This window comes from Oncorhynchus clarkii, chromosome 3 (genome assembly GCF_045791955.1).
Source record: "Oncorhynchus clarkii lewisi isolate Uvic-CL-2024 chromosome 3, UVic_Ocla_1.0, whole genome shotgun sequence".
Taxonomy (NCBI): domain Eukaryota; kingdom Metazoa; phylum Chordata; class Actinopteri; order Salmoniformes; family Salmonidae; genus Oncorhynchus; species Oncorhynchus clarkii.
The window spans coordinates 66,201,944-66,220,376 of NC_092149.1; the positions used below are offsets into that span (position 1 = coordinate 66,201,944).

The window sequence follows — 18,433 nt, forward strand, 5'->3', positions numbered from 1 at the left end:
GCATCACAAATAGATCTGACTTCTATTTTAGCCCTTGGCAACGCAGATGCTCGTTGGCACGCGTGAGCAGTGTGGGTGTAACAATTGAATAATATAGATTTCTAAATGTATTTTTAGCAAGCGACGCGAGCGGTGTAGTCAGCCTGTTAGGCTTTCCACTTTCCTCCGCCGGTTATATATTTAGCAAAGATGATAACACATAATCACTCCGGAGAGACAAGCAAAAACTCATGATATAAATGTTACATCAGCCTAGGCTACACCTAAACATTAGAGATCTGACACACTGTATGGGGTGAAAACGAGACTATTTTTCAGTCTGATCAACTGTAGGCTACTAATAAGAGCAGATGCATACAGCCTATGCGCCCTGTCCATCTGGTCAGGGTAAACTAATTGGTAACGTTATGTATTTATAGTTCATTTGAGTGTCAGGAGAAAATGTGATCAAATTTAGTTCATATTCAAAATTGGGCTGGCTAGGCTGCCTATACGTTTTTAATCCATAATGATTAACTGGAATGAATGAATGAATCAACATAATAGTGACAGTTGCATAAGCCTGCATGATGCAAACATGTTGAAAGCAAGCTCAGCCCTGAGGGTTATATTGTCTATCAGTTGTTGTCTATGTGTCTGGGTAGAGGAAATCCCCCTCCTAATCTAGACTAAATATAATTTATATGAACAAATATAAGGTAGCTGCAGTTTGACAGGGTTTTCATCCCCCCAGGGCTAGGAGTTTTATCAGGAGTTAAAACTCTGGTTCCATCATAGCCCATATATAACCTTTTAACAACTGATTAATCACTGGCATACCTTATATGGTCCAGAATTTTCCTAGTTAGGTTAACATATAAGGAAAAACTCCAGGCCCCAGGGGGTAAAAATTGCCCCACCGCTCTGGGACCTGCGGTGCCACCAGTCTGCTTGCAGTTGTCAGTTATCGTCAGGTATGTGGATGATCAGGGCTTAATTCAGGAACGTTTCTTGGGATACTTTGATGTTTCAAGTGGGCAAGATGCGCAGTCTGTGGTTGACTTTATGCATTTTGAGATCTGAGTTTAAGTTCATAGAGAAACTTGTTGTCCAAACCTACGATAGAGCAGCTGTAATGGAATGTATCTGCTATTTGTATTTACCGCTAAGTCCCCTCCTGTTCCCTGATTAAGAGGGGATGACTACTCCACTCCACGACCTTTGTCAACTTTCTCCTGACATGAACTGAAGCCCTGTCTCATGTGCCCACTCATCCACTGGCACATTGAATGTTTCCCCTCCAAGCACTGAGTACCGCAATAAATGTTCTCTCATTCCTGTATGTAGAGTCAATCACATTATTACACATCAATGATTTTACTCCTTGCTTGGACTAACTCATTCTTAGCTCTTTTGTCTAATTGTGTAGAGTGTTGTGTTATTGTTTTTTGTCTTCTCAGTCAATTCCTGTCCTGCACTGGTCAAGCCTCTGAACACCTCAACTCATGCCTCATTACCTCATTCAATCACTGCTGTGATCCCTTTCCCACACTAAGTGTAAGTAGCCCTCTCATTCCCATTCCCCAATATATTGTACCATAAATGCATTTTTTAAATGCTTTAGGTTAAAATAATTAGTCTTTGACGAGTTTTGAAACACACTTTGTCATCTCTGTGCGTTACACGTCTATACAGTTGGTCTCCCATCCTCCTCAATTTTTCAAGTCACCAGCCTCTACTGATTCGGTTGTGTCTAAACTAAAACTACCCATCTGTACTGTCAGGCACAACAGAGTATGGGCTATTATAGATTACAACAGTCTCTCTATAATAGCCCATACTGTGGTCTAACTTGTCAAAAAATATCCACCTTTCCAGTACTAGTCTGGTCTGCACTACAAAACAACTTCAAACCATTTTGTACACAATGCGTCATCAGATGTGTTCAAACCGCTTTCAGGATTTGCCATTGATTGATTGATTGGAAGGGGAATACAGACTTGTAAGAAGATTGGAGGCACAACTATTATACTACAGCAGCCATTGAAACAAGTAATGGGCAGTCAACAGCTTGTAAAGAAATATGTCCTCTTAGCTTGACCCAAAGAATATACACTACATTACAGTACATTATTAATTATTCAAAATCTCAGATATTTATATACAGTATGTCTGACTTAATTAGGCTGAAGATATGCCTTCACTTATGTTTAAAGGGATAGTTCACCCAAATGACAAAATGACACATTGGTTTCCTCACCCTGTAAGCAGTCTATGGACAAGGTATGACAGCAATCCATTCTAATGTTTTAGCATTTGTGGCACAAATCCCATTCAAGTTATGGTACTGATATTACCACTTTTCGCGCATCATGTTAAAATCATCTGAAAGTATCTAAAATTAACTGTGAAGCTCAAAAAAGTAACTTATATTTGTTGAGCTTCACATTAAATTTTAGATACTTTCGGATGATGTGGACATGATGCGCAAAAAATGCTAATACTGGTACCATGACTTGAATGGGATGTGTCAGGGAAACTAAACCAAATAATGGATTGCTGTCATACCATAGACTGCTTACATGGTAAGGAAACCAATGTGTCATTTTGTAATTTGGATGAACTATCCCTTTAAGTAAGAAGTCTTTTTCATGGGGTTGATCCTGTTTGAATGTAATATTTCATCTGAATGATTTTTACTACTACTCTATACTGTATGAATCATTTTATCTGAACTTTCTCCTGAATGTATTAGTACATTTTTCTACAAGAAAAATATACAAAATAAAGAATGACGTACTGTACATATTTACACGTTATCACACTGTCTCTCTTCCAGAGGGTGTCTTGTTCTGTACTTACATCTGAGTTGAAGCGTAGTTGACAGATGTTACAGGAAATCACTTGTTTTTTCTTCAGAGGGATGGGGACCCCAAATGTGTGGTTTATTACGGCTTTCTGCACGGGATCCATCTGGAAGACAAGAAGACAGGAGTGCAACTGTTAAGTGTCGAACCGACACTGGAGAGATAGAGAGTGAGCGATAGAGAGAGAGAGAGAGAGAGAGAGAGAGAGATAGTGAGCTCTCTTCCATCTAACTAACACATTAGCTGGCTTCCACAGACTAGCAGCACCCCAAGATCAGTGGAGAGTGAACACCTTGAAGGAGGACAGATGGTAGCCTGGTAGTGTTCACTACCCAGTGACGCTCATCTACAGAGAAAGGTGTTAAAGACATACAGTGCCTTCGAAAAGTATTCAGACCCCTTGACTTTTTCCACATTTGTTACATTACAGCCTTATTCTAAAATTGATTAAATAAAAACTTCTCAGAAATCTATACACAATAGCCCACAATAACAACAAATATTTGTATTTTTTTTTAGCAAATGCATTAAAAATAAAAAACAGAAATACCTTTTTTACATAAGTATTCAGAACTTTTGCTATGAGACTTGAAATTGACCTCAGGTGCATCTTGTTTCCATCCTTGAGATGTTTCCACAACTTTAACTTTATTACCTGTGGTAAATTCAATTGATTGGACATGATTTGGAAAGGCACCCACCTGTCTATATAAGGTCCCACAGTAACAGTGCATGTCAGAGCAAAAACCCAACCATGAGATCGAAGAAGCTCTGAGACAGGATTGTGTCGAGGCACAGATCTGGGGAAGGGTACTAACAAATTTCTGCTGCATTGAAGGTCCCCATGAACACAGTGGCCTCCATCATTCTTAAATGGAAGAAGTTTGGAAACACCAAGACTCTTCCTAGAGCTGGCTGCCCGGCCAGACTGAGCAATCGTGGGAGAAGGGCCATGGTCAGGGAGGACTGAAATGGTCCTCCCACACAGACAGTGTGGTGAAGAAGGTGCAACACCGCCTACTCAACCTCAAGAGGCTGAATAAATTTGACTTTTACAGGTGCATAATTGAGAGCATCCTGTAAGGCTGTATCACCGCCTGGTACGGCAGGACACCTACAGCACCTGATGTCACAGGAAGGCCAAGAAGATCATCAAGAACAACAACCACCCAAGCCACTGCCTTTTCACCCCGCTACCACCCAGAAGGCGAGGTCAGTACGGGTGCATCAAAGCTGGGACCGAGAGACTGAAAAACAGCTTCTATCTCAAGGCCATCAGACTGTTAAACAGCCATCACTAACATAGAGAGGCTGCTGCCTACATACAGACTTGAAGTCATTGGCCACTTTAATAAATGGATCACTAGTCATGTTAATAATGCCACTTTAATAATGTTTCCATGTCTTGCATTACTCATGTCATATGTACAGTATATACGGTACTGTATTTTATACCATCAATTGCATCTTGCCTATGCCGCTCTGTCATTGCTCATCCATATACTTATGTATATATTCTTTTAATTTTTTTTTATTTTTTTGAATTGTACCCCTTTTTCTCCCCAATTTCGTGGTATCCAATTGTTGTAGTAGCTACTATCTTGTCTCATTGCTACAACTCCCGTACGGGCTCGGGAGAGACGAAGGCTGAATGTCATGCGTCCTCCGATACACAACCCAACCAGCCGTACTGCTCCTTAACACAGCGCGCATCCAACCCGGAAGCCAGCCGCACCAATGTGTCGGAGGCTACACCGTGCACCTGGCAACCTTGGCTAGCGCGCACTGCGCCCGGGCCGCCACAGGAGTCGCTGGTGCGCGATGAGACAAGGAGATCCCTACCGACCAATCCCCCCCTAACCCGGATGACGCTAGGCCAATTGTGCGTCGCCCCACGGACCTGGCCAGATGGAAATCCACTCCTCAGTAAAAGGCACATGACAGCCCGCTTGGAGTTTGCCAAAAGGCATCTAAAGGACTCTCAGACCATGAGAAACAAGATTCGCTGGTCTGATGAAACCAAGATTGAACTCTTTGGCCTGAACGCCAAGCGTCACATCTGGAGGAAACCTGGCACCATCCCTACGGTGAAGCATGATGGTGTCAGCATCATGCTGTGTGGATGCTCAGGACCTCAGACTGGGGCGAAGGTTCACCTTCAACAGGACAACATCCCTAAGTACACAGTCAAGACAACGCAAGAGTGGCTTGGGGACAAATCTGAATGTCCTTGAGTGGCCCAGCCAGAGCCCGGACTTGAACGTGATGTGCAAATATGCAAACATTTCTAAAAACCTGTTTTTGCTTCGTCATTATCGGGTATTGTGTGTAGCTTGATGAGGGGGAAAAAACTATTTGTGGAAAAAGTCAATGGGTCTGAATACTTTCCAAATGCATTGTATTTGATGCTCTCTCTCCTACCTCTTGCTAGCTCACATAGAATATTATGAAATCTGGATTATACAGAAGAGAGAACAGATTCAAAAATCTGTCGAGATGCAAGTCGTTCTTGGCCAGCGAGTCCGTTAGTCTACCATTCTATCTATGCCATTAGTTATTCTATCCAATTAGAGACATGAAAAGACATGAGTCAGGCAGGGGCTAAATCCATTATATAGTTGAAGAAACAAAAATAAGAAGTTCCTGAGTTCCTGTTCCAGAGAGAGAGTGCGTGTTGCATGTGGGGTCTGAGCTATATGCACCCTGTTCTCTCTCCAGGGTCATAAATACACCTGCTTTTGATTCTTCTGAGTAGATCAAAGCTAATTGTTTGCCTGCTGTTTGTATGCCTGCTTGTATACCTTCCAGCTGTGCATTTTTTATGCATTCGCATATGCCTATATGAGCCCAAGCCCGATTAAAAATGTTAAAAAGTATAATAATAATGATTGTGCCATTATACAATATATACAGTGCCTTGCGAAAGTATTCTGATTTGTTAAAAAAGTTTGAAATATCCAATAAATGTTGTTCCACTTCATGATTGTGTCCCACTTGTTGTTGATTCTTCACAAAAAAATACAGTTTTATATCTTTATGTTTGAAGCCTGAAATGTGGCAAAAGTTCGCAAAGTTCAAGGGGGCCGAATACTTTCGCAAGGCACTGTAGCCTAATAGCCTACCCACATATGTCAGAAAAAAAACATTTTACAAAAATTATTTGAGATGTCTTTGGTACATAATTGGTCTAGTCTATACTCTAAAATTAAACAAATTCAAGTAATCGCCTTTCAATCAATCAAATGTATTTATGAAGCCCTTTTTACATCAGCCAATGTCACAAAGTGCTATATAGAAACCAAGCCTAAAACCCCAAACAGCAAGCAATGCAGAAGCCTTTGAGTGTGGACTGCATTATTATGCATACTGGATAGACTGGGACTGGTTACCTTATGCTATGCTTTCTATCCATGAGTCTGGGAGAGAACGTATAGGCCTAGGCGATGCTGTTGGTTCATTGATTGTGCACGTCCCCTTACGGATTTAGCCTACAATTATAGTGAATTTGTATTTGATTTTGAATAACCAAGTAATAGGGAATTCTTATATCAATCTGCTCTCTCCCATTCATTCCTTTCTCGAGCGCGCAAAGATAGGGGCCAGTTTAATAAAATATATATTTCACTTGGTTTCCCAAAGCAAGCACTGGGTAGCTGCTGGAACAGGGTTGGAGAGCACCTGCCATACAGAGTTGGGTGGAATATCACCTGTCGCACAGCGAGAGGCTGCATGCTCCTCAAAAAGTGGTTGATGCGTGAAGTGAAATAAGTGTTCTTATAAGCCCAGACATTTCTAAAGTATATGCAAAGAGGAGGATCCCAGCTCTTACTATATTTATTGCTCAGCTGCTCAGGTATAAAACCGGTGTAGCCTAACAGGCATGATTTAAACTGCAGGAAAGTGGCCTCCATTAGCTATACGAGTCAAATCAAATCAAATCAAATTTATTTATATAGCCCTTCGTACATCAGCTGATATCTCAAAGTGCTGTACAGAAACCCAGCCTAAAACCCCAAACAGCAAGCAATGCAGGTGTAGAAGCACGGTGGCTAGGAAAAACTCCCTAGAAAGGCCAAAACCTAGGAAGAAACCTAGAGAGGAACCAGGCTATGTGGGGTGGCCAGTCCTCTTCTGGCTGTGCCGGGTGGAGATTATAACAGAACATGGCCAAGATGTTCAAATGTTCATAAATGACCAGCATGGTCGAATAATAATAAGGCAGAACAGTTGAAACTGGAGCAGCAGCACAGTCAGGTGGACTGGGGACAGCAAGGAGTCATCATGTCAGGTATTCCTGGGGCATGGTCCTAGGGCTCAGGTCCTCCGAGAGAGAGAAAGAAAGAGAGAATTAGAGAGAGCATATGTGGGATGGCCAGTTCTCTTCTGGCTGTGCCGGGTGGAGATTATAACAGAACATGGCCAAGATGTTCAAATGTTCATAAATGACCAGCATGGTCGAATAATAATAAGGCAGAACAGTTGAAACTGGAGCAGCAGCACAGCCAGGTGGACTGGGGACAGCAAGGAGTCATCATGTCAGGTAGTCCTGGGGCATGGTCGTCTTAGTGCTAGAGGCGTCACTACAGACACCCTGGTTTGAATCCACGGGCCATGATTGGGAGTCCCATAGGGCGGCGCTCAATTGGCCCAGCATCATCTGGGTTTGGCCAGTGTAGGACGTCATTGTAAATAAGAATTTGTTCTTAACTGACTTGCCTGGTTTACCTGTTTTAATGTACAGCCTATGGCATGGCATACAGCCAGATAACATACAGTAGGCCGACTCGGTTAATCTGAAATACATTTTCTTCATATCATATTGTTTCTTTAGACATGCCTAAAATAAATTATGGATTTATTGTGATGGTGTATGGATGTATTATACTTTTAAAATGTACTGTAGATGTTCCAAAGGCACACATCTGTGGCTTGTATGCGTGGAGGCCTGGAGATGCTAAACATGTTTGTGTTAATTAACGGGCAATTACAATGAGACCGGCAGTAATTTGCATGACAATAACTGTCTGACAAATTTCATGACCGCCTGCTCTACTCACACCACAACACCATACCACATTACAACAACACAACCCTAGAAAAGTGACTTTATCTATCATTCAGTGACTGATAATTACATTCCAAGCAGGCAGAGAGAGCGGCAGGGGTAAGGGCAGGCAGGCAAGGCCAGAGCCAGGCTGTTCAGATGGCTGTCACTGTCCAAGGAATTTCAATTATACCTTGTTGTCATCCCTTGTTCACCACATCAACGCAAATAATAGGAAATCACTCCTGGTAAACAAATAGTTAACTAATAAACCTCACAAGCATAGCTGCGGGAAAAATCGGAATATTTTTTTTTACAATTACTAAACAAACAAAAAAGCGGACCAATATAGCACAGGCAATAAAAACACTGCATCAGTGCCACACCAAACATCTTCCTACAGCACGCAACCCCTCTCACTCTATCACATACAGCAGGTATAAAACATGTGTAGAGTAGATACAGTATGCTATCATAAATAATAATCAATTCAGCATGTCGATAAGGCACTCGGTGTGCCAGTGTCACAGGCCTGACTAACTAAGACTGAGGATCAGACTTAGTGTGGGAAAGAAAATGCACTAATTCATTGTGGTTGACGTGTCTCTTACCAAGTGCACCTTCTCTGATGAAGGTAATCACAGACTGAAAGCTTAGCAAATTAAAACAAAGAAATTGCATCTGATGAAAAGTGCAGAAACTTTTCCCACTTGCCAGTTTTTCTTTCAGTAGCCTAAATATTGTGTTTCATGGATAATATAATGAAAGCAGCTAGGTAAACAAAGGTAAACAAAGTCATCGATTTACCATCTGTAGGTTTTGTATTCCTGAAAACACTGAGTTTCTGACACCCGCAGAGCGGTTTGTTCTCAACAGGTTTATTGATTCAGAACACACAGTAGTACAGTTACTACAGAACAGAACAGTGATGCTGCAACAATGAAGAAATCACCCTGGATATGTTCCAACACCATACTCCCTCCTTAATAAAAGGTTTACGATATGAAAATAAATCTCTTTTAACAACAGAACCCTAAAGGCTGCTGGAAGCAAAACATTTATTTTATACTAAATGTTTTCTTTTTTTGGAAACATTGAGAGAGATCTGTCCACCACTGTTAACCTCCATTCCTTATATTACCATTATGACTTGGAATGGCTTGGAATGTCCTGTAGGAGGTCTGTATGCTACACCTGTCCTGTCAACTCCTTATGGTCATTGCCATGTTTAATGAGTTGGCAAGATAGTACAAACAGATCGGGGATCAGTCTAATGCATGCAGCACTTGATACAGTTCCTGTATTTAAACAATGTTACAGAATTAGAATTGAACCTGTTTATCCCAATGGTGCTAATAACAGCCTGTCTGGATTGGGTTATAGAGCACATTTGATGTTTGTGTTCGCACATGTATGGGTTCGTGTCTGAGTGTATTTTTGTGTGGAGCCTCACTGTTCTCCACGCTGAGTTGATTGGTACAGACACTAATTATAAATAGACACCCGCTCGGTGACATGACCAAAATAAACATGATTCTGCTTCACAAATTGCACCCTATTCCATTGACAGTGCACTACTTTTGACCAGAACCCATAGGGCTCTGGTCAAAAGTAGTGCACTACATGGGGAATTGGGTGCCATTTGGGACGAACCCTTAGAGTGTGAATGCCTGGACAGGAAAAGCCTTTAGATTCTGTGCTGTAGTAGCCTGGTCCCAGATCTGTTTGTACTGTCTCACCAATGCCTATGTCATTGTGCTTGGTGTGACAATAACCATAAGAGTTGGCAAGACAGCACAAACAGATCTGGGACCAGGCAATTACTGTAGCCCTTTCAAGAGGGAACCTAGGGTGTAGTAATCATACTTCTGAAAGGCAGAATACGGAAAAGAGCCGCAGTGAGACTATAGCTCAAATTCTAATGTCATAGTCAGGCTTTGGAGCATATTGTTGTTTTGTTGTCACTGTGGTTTTCTAGTGTCTTCCCATTGTTTCCAACCAGACAAAACCTCAGCAGAACACTCAATAAACAAAACGCATTCTAAATACTTGTGTTTCTGTTCTGTTCTGTCACTTTGTATCGTATATTATTCATTACACTGGGAAAAATTGAAAACCTTTTTTCATCTACCCTGAGAGCTCATGCTTGTCAAATCACTTTTGTTTACACAGAATAGGCTACCGCCAACAGCACGTGTGCTGTAAATATCTTGGGCTGAATAGCTGTCTGTAAAAGGGAACAGAACTTGGCTACAGTAAAGCTAATGGCAAACAGGAGGATGAAAGATGGTAGCGTCCTAAATGGCATGACATTGCCTATATAGTGCACTTCTTTTGACCAGAGCATTGTGGGCCCTGGTTAAAAAGTTGTGCACTTTATAGGGAACAAAATGCCATATAGGACACCATCACTGTGTTATATTTTGCAATTAGTTTTTTCTTCGAAATGTCTTGAAAAATAAATGTCCCTGGAATAACTTGTGGAAAATATTTCATGTTGGTGTCATCATTATAGTCACACTGAATAATCAACATCACTCCCACCAACATGAACTCATCAACTCAGTGCACTACCGCTTAATAGCCAACGACAGCAGTAGAGCCATTATGTCAAGTTTAGATGGGTCTGTCTCAGCTAGTGGAAACACACTGGACTGTGCTGAGATAAACTGAAGCAAGACCTGGGTTCAAATAATATTTAAAATCTTTCAAATACTATTGTGTGTTTGCTCTAGCCTTGTCTGGTGGACAGGTTTGGGATGTTTCATATGTTTATTTTGGTTCTATGGAATCAGCCAGCCTCAATCAAGCACAGATAGAGTATTTTAAATGATTTAGAGTAGTGTTCAAATCCAGGTCTGAGCTGGAGACCAGCGCTGTGAGGCAGAGTGTTCCTGACAGTTTGCCGTGACCACAGGCGAAGATCTCACTAACTTTGCTAAAGAGTGTTGTCACATCGGTCCATGGCAGGTCTGGGAACACAGGCATTAGCTGGCGAGTCCTCTTGCCTGCCTCTCAGTCCCTCTCATCAGAACAGTGTTCTGTCTGACTCTGCAGGTTGGAGAAGACATATAAATAGAATGGAAATAGGGTTCAAAAAGGGTTCTTTGGCTGTCCCCATAGGAGAACCCTTTTTGGTTTCAGGTAGAACTCTTTTTGGTTCCATGTAGAACCCTCTGGGGAAAGGGTTCAGCTGAAGAACCCTTTTAGGTTCTAAATAGCACCTTTTTTTCTCTAACTCTCTCAGTCGATTTTTCAGGATATGTCATATTTCCACCTGCCACATCAACTGTCAAAGTGAGATGTATTTTTGGCAAGATAAAAGAAAGAATCGATTTTTGTGAAATCGATGCCTTGACGGTGGACTGCAGTGCTTTCTCTCTCTCTTTCCTTCTTTCTCTTTCTCATTCTGTCTCACTCACACTTCTGTTGTGCATTTGCCGTTAAGATTCTTAGGATTCAAGCAAGAACACTGAAATCTAAGATCAATAAACTACAAGTACACAAGATGAAAGGACAAGCATCCAGGGGGTGCATCAATCTGCCTCACACTACATAAACAGGAGATGGTCTCCTGTCCTATGGGACATTCTGGCTCGGGCAAGCCTTACTTACAAGAAATGAAAGCAGCGATTTCTTACCGTGTTAAAATTAGGGAAGAGTCCCACAGCAGAGGACGTGTCCACTTGGTGGAAGGGCATAAAGGGTTTCATATCCAGAGTGGATTGCATCATCAGAGACGGAGTCCGCACCAGCGCAGGCAGCGTGTTGCTATGGCATGAACTTCCTGTGGAGATGGAGAGATAGCGAGAGAAAGAGAGGGAAATGGAGAGAGATAAGACAGAGAGATGAATAGGGAGATAGATGTAGAGAAACATGGAGAGAGAGAGGAGAGAGAGGGAAAGAGAAATGGAAAGAGAGAGGGAGAGAGAAAGAGTGTGGGTAAAGGGAAAAACGGAGAGAGAGAAACATTAACACATTTGAGGGTGGTGGGATGCAGGGCTTCTATACATGACATACATAAGAAGCTAACATGCAGAGAAAAGAGCAGCACACACTGTGGCTGTGGGGAGCGCTGTGGCAGAGAATAGTGGAAAGTAAATCATCATGTCTTAAATGAAGCAGAACCAACATCTCCACTGTCTCATAGGCAAGGCTAAGAAGTGGTGTGAATGTGACAAGAATATGAGCACCTATTTGAAGTTGGTGTGCGTGTGTATGGACATGGTATGGTGTGATGTGAGTCACCCTGCAGGTAGGCTGGAGGAATGGGGTAGTATGTTGGTGTAAAGGGATGGATCTAGGAGAATAATTATGAGTCTGGGACTGGGGAGATGATCTGGGGCATAGGATGGGAATGGAAATAGGGCTAGAGCAGCGAGCTCGAGCTGGGGCTGGGGCTTGCTTGGGATGGGGCTGGCTGGGGAAAGAGGTTGGGGCTGAGAGCACGGCTCTGTGAACCGCCTAATGCCTGCCTGCATTATCCTGGGCTCTGTGAACTGCCTAATGCCTGCCTGCATTATCCAGGGCTCTGTGAACTGCCTAATGCCTGCCTGCATTATCCTGGGCTCTGTGAGAGAGGATGCTGCAGATGTACACCTGCAGGGGGTTTATTCAGAATTTACAACATCATTCCCAACTAAACTCTGCTGCTTACCTGATAAATCACACAGCAGGCTGGTTATATCCTGCTCCCTCACAGAACTCAAAGTTAACCTTACAATGAACATAGAATAGAACCTATAATAACCTAGATTATTCTCCCGTAAAGGGGTATATAAGCTTTTATCATTACAGCTTTCTGTCTGCCACTTATAATAATAGTATTATATACACACTGATACCCTCATCTGTAATCCTGTCCAGACCATAAACAGATCATACCTGATCCATTGGTAATATCTGCATATTTCTACTTTATATATGTCAAAGTGAAATAAATGTTATTGCTGGTTTACTTCACTTTCATACTGTATATATTATACTATGTGTGTCTGTGTGTGTGTGTTTGTGTGTATTTGTACAGGAGCTCATCTCAGGAGAGATTTAATAGCAGGTGAGAGGATGAGCAACAATATTTAATTCTCGGAAACCCACAAGCAGACATCTGAGTGCTGACACACACACGCAAGCACGCACGCACACACACACAAGCACTCATTCACACACACACAGACACACACACACACACACCAACAAATAGGTGCTAATATTATTGTCAGATATTCAAAAGGAACAACATTTTTCAAAAAGGAGAACAAAATCAAGCTATTGCTTCAAATCTCCCTTCATTCTCCTGAGTGGCACAGTGGCACTGTATCTAAGGCACTGTATCTCAGTGCAAGAGGTGTCACTACAGTCCCTGGTTCAAATCCAGGCTGCATCACATCCAGCCATGATTGGAAGTCCCATAGGGCGGCGCACAATTGGCCCAGCGTCGTCCGGGTTTGGCTGGGGTGGGGCGCCATTGTAAATAAGAATTTGTTCTTAAGTGACTTGCCTAGTTAAATAAAGGTTAAATAAAAAACTAAAAAAGACTTAATCATACTGTGTACAACGCCAAGAGAGTATAACATGTCTATCTACGACATCTGTGTTAGTAGCTGACACAGCAGGGAAACTCTTCCCGCTAATTTCATAGAAATTAGATCATCCATCAAGAGACATTGTGATTTAATAAAGCTATGCAGGAGATCACTGTGATGAAACCAATGTTTAACATGGAGATAAAGATCTACTGAGGGTCTTTACTTTATATTGTACAGTATATAGAGATGTAATGTAATACTGCAATCTGTACTGGAAAAGATAACCTGTCTTGTGATCATGTTGTCATAGAAGACAGATGGTTAGAACCTCTTTGTGTAGATATTTCCAGTGTTGACAGGAGTGAAATTGTTTGGAATTTAGTTTGTAATTCGATTTGTATGTGTCTGCCGTCAATGTGTCGGCTGCCAATTCATTATAACTGCATGAGCACGAGAACAGACATCTTACATTGGCAACCGACCCCCAATATTATGAAAGAAAAAATGTATAATATCATGTGTGATCATATCATCCCAAGACCAAGACACCAATACACATTAGCATCAGACAATCAGTAACTCATGCTTTCCTCATGTGATATAAAAGTAAATAATATCAAACATTTTGTCCAGACTGGCTTGTCCAACTTCATGCCATAGGCTTCTCATTGTCAAAATGAAACCTCTTCAATAAGGCCTTCTACGCTGTGGCACACGCACTTGTTATGTCCTTAAATCACTGATGTCCACACATTCTGTAGTTTACTTCACTTGAATCCAACACCACAACACATTAAAAAGATTGGGTAGAATACTATGTCTGATGCCATGAAACAGTAAAGGATGAAATCCCTTTTCCCAGGAAGAAATTATATAAACGGTTGACTTTCAGTGTTAAAATTCATGGGTTGGTTTTATTGCTATTTATTATTATTTATTGCATCAGTCTGAACTTGTACAGATACCCATCTAAATGACTTAGCACAATGAAAATGTGTATCTTTGGAAGCGAAAACTGATTTTTTATCTGTGCTGATGACTCAAACATGGTTATTTTGTTAACCCATAATAAAGACTTTGATGAGAAACACATGCGAGACCTTTGAAACAGGCACCCCAGTTCATAGCAGTGATGTTTTTGGAGCTAACGTTTACAAAGCCGTACCAGCAACAACAAAGCAACAAAAGAACATGGCACTGTTCCAATAACACTTGTTGATTTCTTTCTTATGAGAACAAACACATGTCGTTATGAACATTTTATAGATCTGAAAACACAATGTAATAGATATACAGTGCCATCGAAATGTATTCAGACCACTTGACTTTTTCCACATTTGTTACATTACAGCCTTATTCTAAAATTGATTAAATTGTTTTTTCCCCCTCATCAATCTACACACAATACGCGTGATAAAAATAATCTTGAAGCGTTGATTCCGATTGGTTAGACCAGCGTTGAATGGTCCTTGTCACGGATACATCCTGTTTGAGTTTCTGCCTATAGGAGGGGAGAAACAAAATGGAATTGTGGTCAGATTTGCCGAACGAGGGCCTTGTATCCATCGCGTGTTACATCTGCTCCTGCCACGCCCCTATACTTCTCATCCTGGACCTCCCTAACCTGCCTCCACACCCCAGTGCTCTATCTCTATCTCTCTCTCTCTCTCTCTCTCTCTCTCTCCCTCCCTCTCTCTGTGTATGTGATTGTGTGAGTGGAGGCTGGAAGCAGAGCAGAATCCCACCAGCTGCAACCTGTTCCATAATCAAGAACCCTACAAATACTCAGCTCTGCCACTTCCATGCTGCCAGATTGTAGCCTCTACTCAGTCAGTCTGCATTTCTAGCTGTTTATTGCTGCATAGATTTTGTTTTCCTGTTGTGCCTTTTTTCCCTAGCCCCACACTGCTTTTTCTCTCCGCTACAGTCCCGTCTGCTCTCTGGTACCTGTCTCCAGTCTCTTGTCTCCTCAGTCCTGCTTCCCTGCCCTGAATCCACGCTCTACTGCTTCATTGGATTCCGCTCCAGACCTGCTTCTCCAGTTCCTAATCTCCTTTCCCTCAGCCTCAGTCCGGATTCCCTACTGCCTGCCCAAGATTCCCCTGGACTGCATCCCATCTCCTCTCCTGCTTTTAAATAAATACATTGGTTACCTATCCTTGTCTAGTCGTCTGAGTCTGCATTTGGGTTCACCTACTCCTCCCCGCGTAACATAGCGGAAGTTAGAGTAGCAGTGACCCAGTGTTTTGCCAGCCCGGGTACTACAATCAATATGCTGATAGAATTTAGGTAGCCTTGTTCTCAAATTTTAAAATCCCCAGCTCCAATAAATGCAGCCTCAGGATATATGGATTCTAGTTTGCATAGTCCAGTGGAGTTCCTTGAGGGCCGCCGTGGTATCGGCTTGAGGGGCAATAACCGACGAGAATTCAACGTATCCAAATCATATGTACCGTAAATATGTTTGCATGGTTGTCCAATTTCCCAGGTTCTGTAGTTCTAAGCATTAGAATGTCATTTGAAAGAGATGTACTCGAGACAAGATAAATATTGACTATTGCTGTAGAACTCACGTCCCTTCAAAATAACTCATCAATATTCAGAATACAGAATGAATACAGCCCTGTTACCTGGGAAACTGTACTGCCGATGGTATTTAAATACCAGCGAGCTCATAAGTGGAGAATTTTAAACACCTGTTAGCCTCTCTAGGCTAGATGGGACACTACCGTCCCACCTGACCAACATCCAGTGAAAGTGCAGGGCGCCAAATTCAAACTACAGAATTGTAAATATTTAACATTTTTTTAATTACACATGCAATATGTCAAAATAAAGCTTAACTTCCTGTTAATCCAGCCACGGTGTCAGATTTGAAAAAGGTTTTATGGTGAAAGCATACCATGCGATTATCTGAGGACAGCACCCCTTCACACAAACACAGACAATCATATTTCATCCCGCCAGGCGCGACACAAAACTCATAAATAACGATATAATTCATGCCTTACCTTTGAAGAGCGTCTTCTGTTGGCACTACAATATGTCCCACAAACATCACAAATGGTCCTTTTGTTCGATTAATTTCGTTGTTATATCTCCAAAATGTCCATTTATATGGCGGGTTTGATCCACAAAAACACCGGTTCCAACCCACGCAACACAACTACAAAATATCTAATAAATCACCTGTAATCTTTGTCCAAACATTTCAAACAACTTTCCTAATACAACTTTAGGTATTTTTTGACGTAAATAATCGATAACATTTAAGACGGGATAAACTGCGTTCAATAGCGGATAAAAACAATGTGGAGTGAGCTTTCAGGTCGTGCGCCCCAATCACAACAGTACAGTAGACTCGACCCTCGTTCTGAACAGCCCTACCTCTTAATTTCTCAAAGGAAAAACATCAACCAATTTCTAAAGACTGTTGACATCCAGTGGAAGCGATAGGAACTGCAAGCAAGTGACTTAATAATCTAGATACACATAGAAATCCCATTGAAAAGAGAGTGACCTCAAAAATAAACTTCCTGGATGGTTTGTCCTCTGGGTTTCGCCTGCCAAATAAGTTCCGTTATACTCACAGACATCATTCAAACAGTTTTAGAAACGTCAGAGTGTTTTCTATCAAAATCCACTAATAATATGCATATCCTAGCTTCTGTATCTGAGTAGCGGGCAGTTTACTTTGGGCACACTTTTCATCCGTACGCGAAAATACCACAACCCTAGCCTTGAGAGGATAGTATTCTTAGTTGTTGATATTTACTTTGAAACACAAGCTTAATTTTGGGGGGTAAATCAGCAGCCTTTTCTCCACAGAAAAACAATGATGAGAGATTGCCACAAATAGCCAACAACCAAAATAATTACCGAGCAACCAGTGGTGAACACCAGTGACAGCCAGTGGTCTCTATATACAGTATCAGTAAAAAGTTTGGACACACCTACTCATTCAAGGGTTTTTCTTTACTTTTTGCTATTTTATACAATGTAGAATAATAGTGAAGACATCAAAACTATGAAATAGCACATATGGAATCAAGTAGTAAACAAAAAAGTGTTAACAAATCAAAATATATTTGAGATTTGAGATTCTTCAAAGTAGCCACCCTTTGCCTTGATGACAGCTTTGCACACTCTTGGCATTCTCTCAACCAGCTTCACCTGGAATGCTTTTTCAACACTCTTGAAGGAGTACCCACATATGCTGAGCACTTGTTGGCTGCTTTTCCTTCACAATGCGGTCCAACTCATCCCAAACCATCTCAATTGGGTTGAGTTCGGGTGATTGTGGAGGTTAGGTCATCTGATGCAACACTCCATCACTCTCCTTCTTGGTCAAATAGCCCTTACACAGCCTGGAGGTGTGTGGGGTCATTGTCCTGTTGAAAAACAAACGTTAGCCCCACTATGCGCAAACTGTATGCAGAATGCTGTGGTAGCCATGCTGGTTAAGTGTGCCTTGAATTCTAAATAAATCACTGACAGTGTAACCAGCAAATCACCCCCATACCATCACTCCTCCTCCTCCATGCTTCACGGTGGGAACCACACATGCAGAGATCCTCCGTTCACATACTCAGCGTCTCACAAAGACTTGGCGGTTGGAACCCCAAATCTCAAATTTGGACTCATCAGACCAAAGGACAGATTTCCACCGATCTAATGTCCATTGCTCGTGTTTCTTGACCCAAGCAAGTCTCTTGTTATTATTGGTGTCCTTTCATAGTGGCTTCTTTGCAGCAATTTGACCATGAAGGCCTGATTCACGAAGTCTCCTCTGAACAGTTGATATTGAGATGTGTCCGTTACTTAAACTCTGTGAAGCATTTATTAGGGCTGAAATCTGAGGTGCAGTTAATTCTAATGAATTTATCCTGTGGAGCAGAGGTAACTCTGGGTCTTCCTTTCCTGTGGCGGTCGTCATGAGAGCCAGTTTCATCATAGCGCTTGATGGTTTTTGCGACTGCATTTGAAGAAACTTTCAAAGTTCTTGAAATTCTCCA

The 18,433-nt window shown here is 41.8% G+C and overlaps 1 protein-coding gene across 3 annotated transcripts in view; it reads right to left on the reverse strand.

Moving 5' to 3' along the window:
• LOC139401602 (zinc finger protein 385B-like) overlaps positions 1 to 18,433 on the reverse strand; it is a 91,383-nt gene that overhangs the window by 51,725 nt on the left and 21,225 nt on the right. For 2 of the 3 annotated variants that reach the window (XM_071145726.1, XM_071145728.1), the window contains exons 2-3: positions 11,532 to 11,677; positions 2,842 to 2,952 (exon numbers count right to left, since the gene is read on the reverse strand). In XM_071145726.1, coding sequence (XP_071001827.1) covers positions 2,842 to 2,952; positions 11,532 to 11,624 — 204 coding nt within the window. In that variant the 5' untranslated portion in view covers positions 11,625 to 11,677. Of the gene's footprint in view, positions 1 to 2,841; positions 2,953 to 10,824; positions 10,942 to 11,531; positions 11,678 to 18,433 lie in introns of all 3 variants that reach the window. The other variant, XM_071145727.1, reaches the window with a different exon arrangement.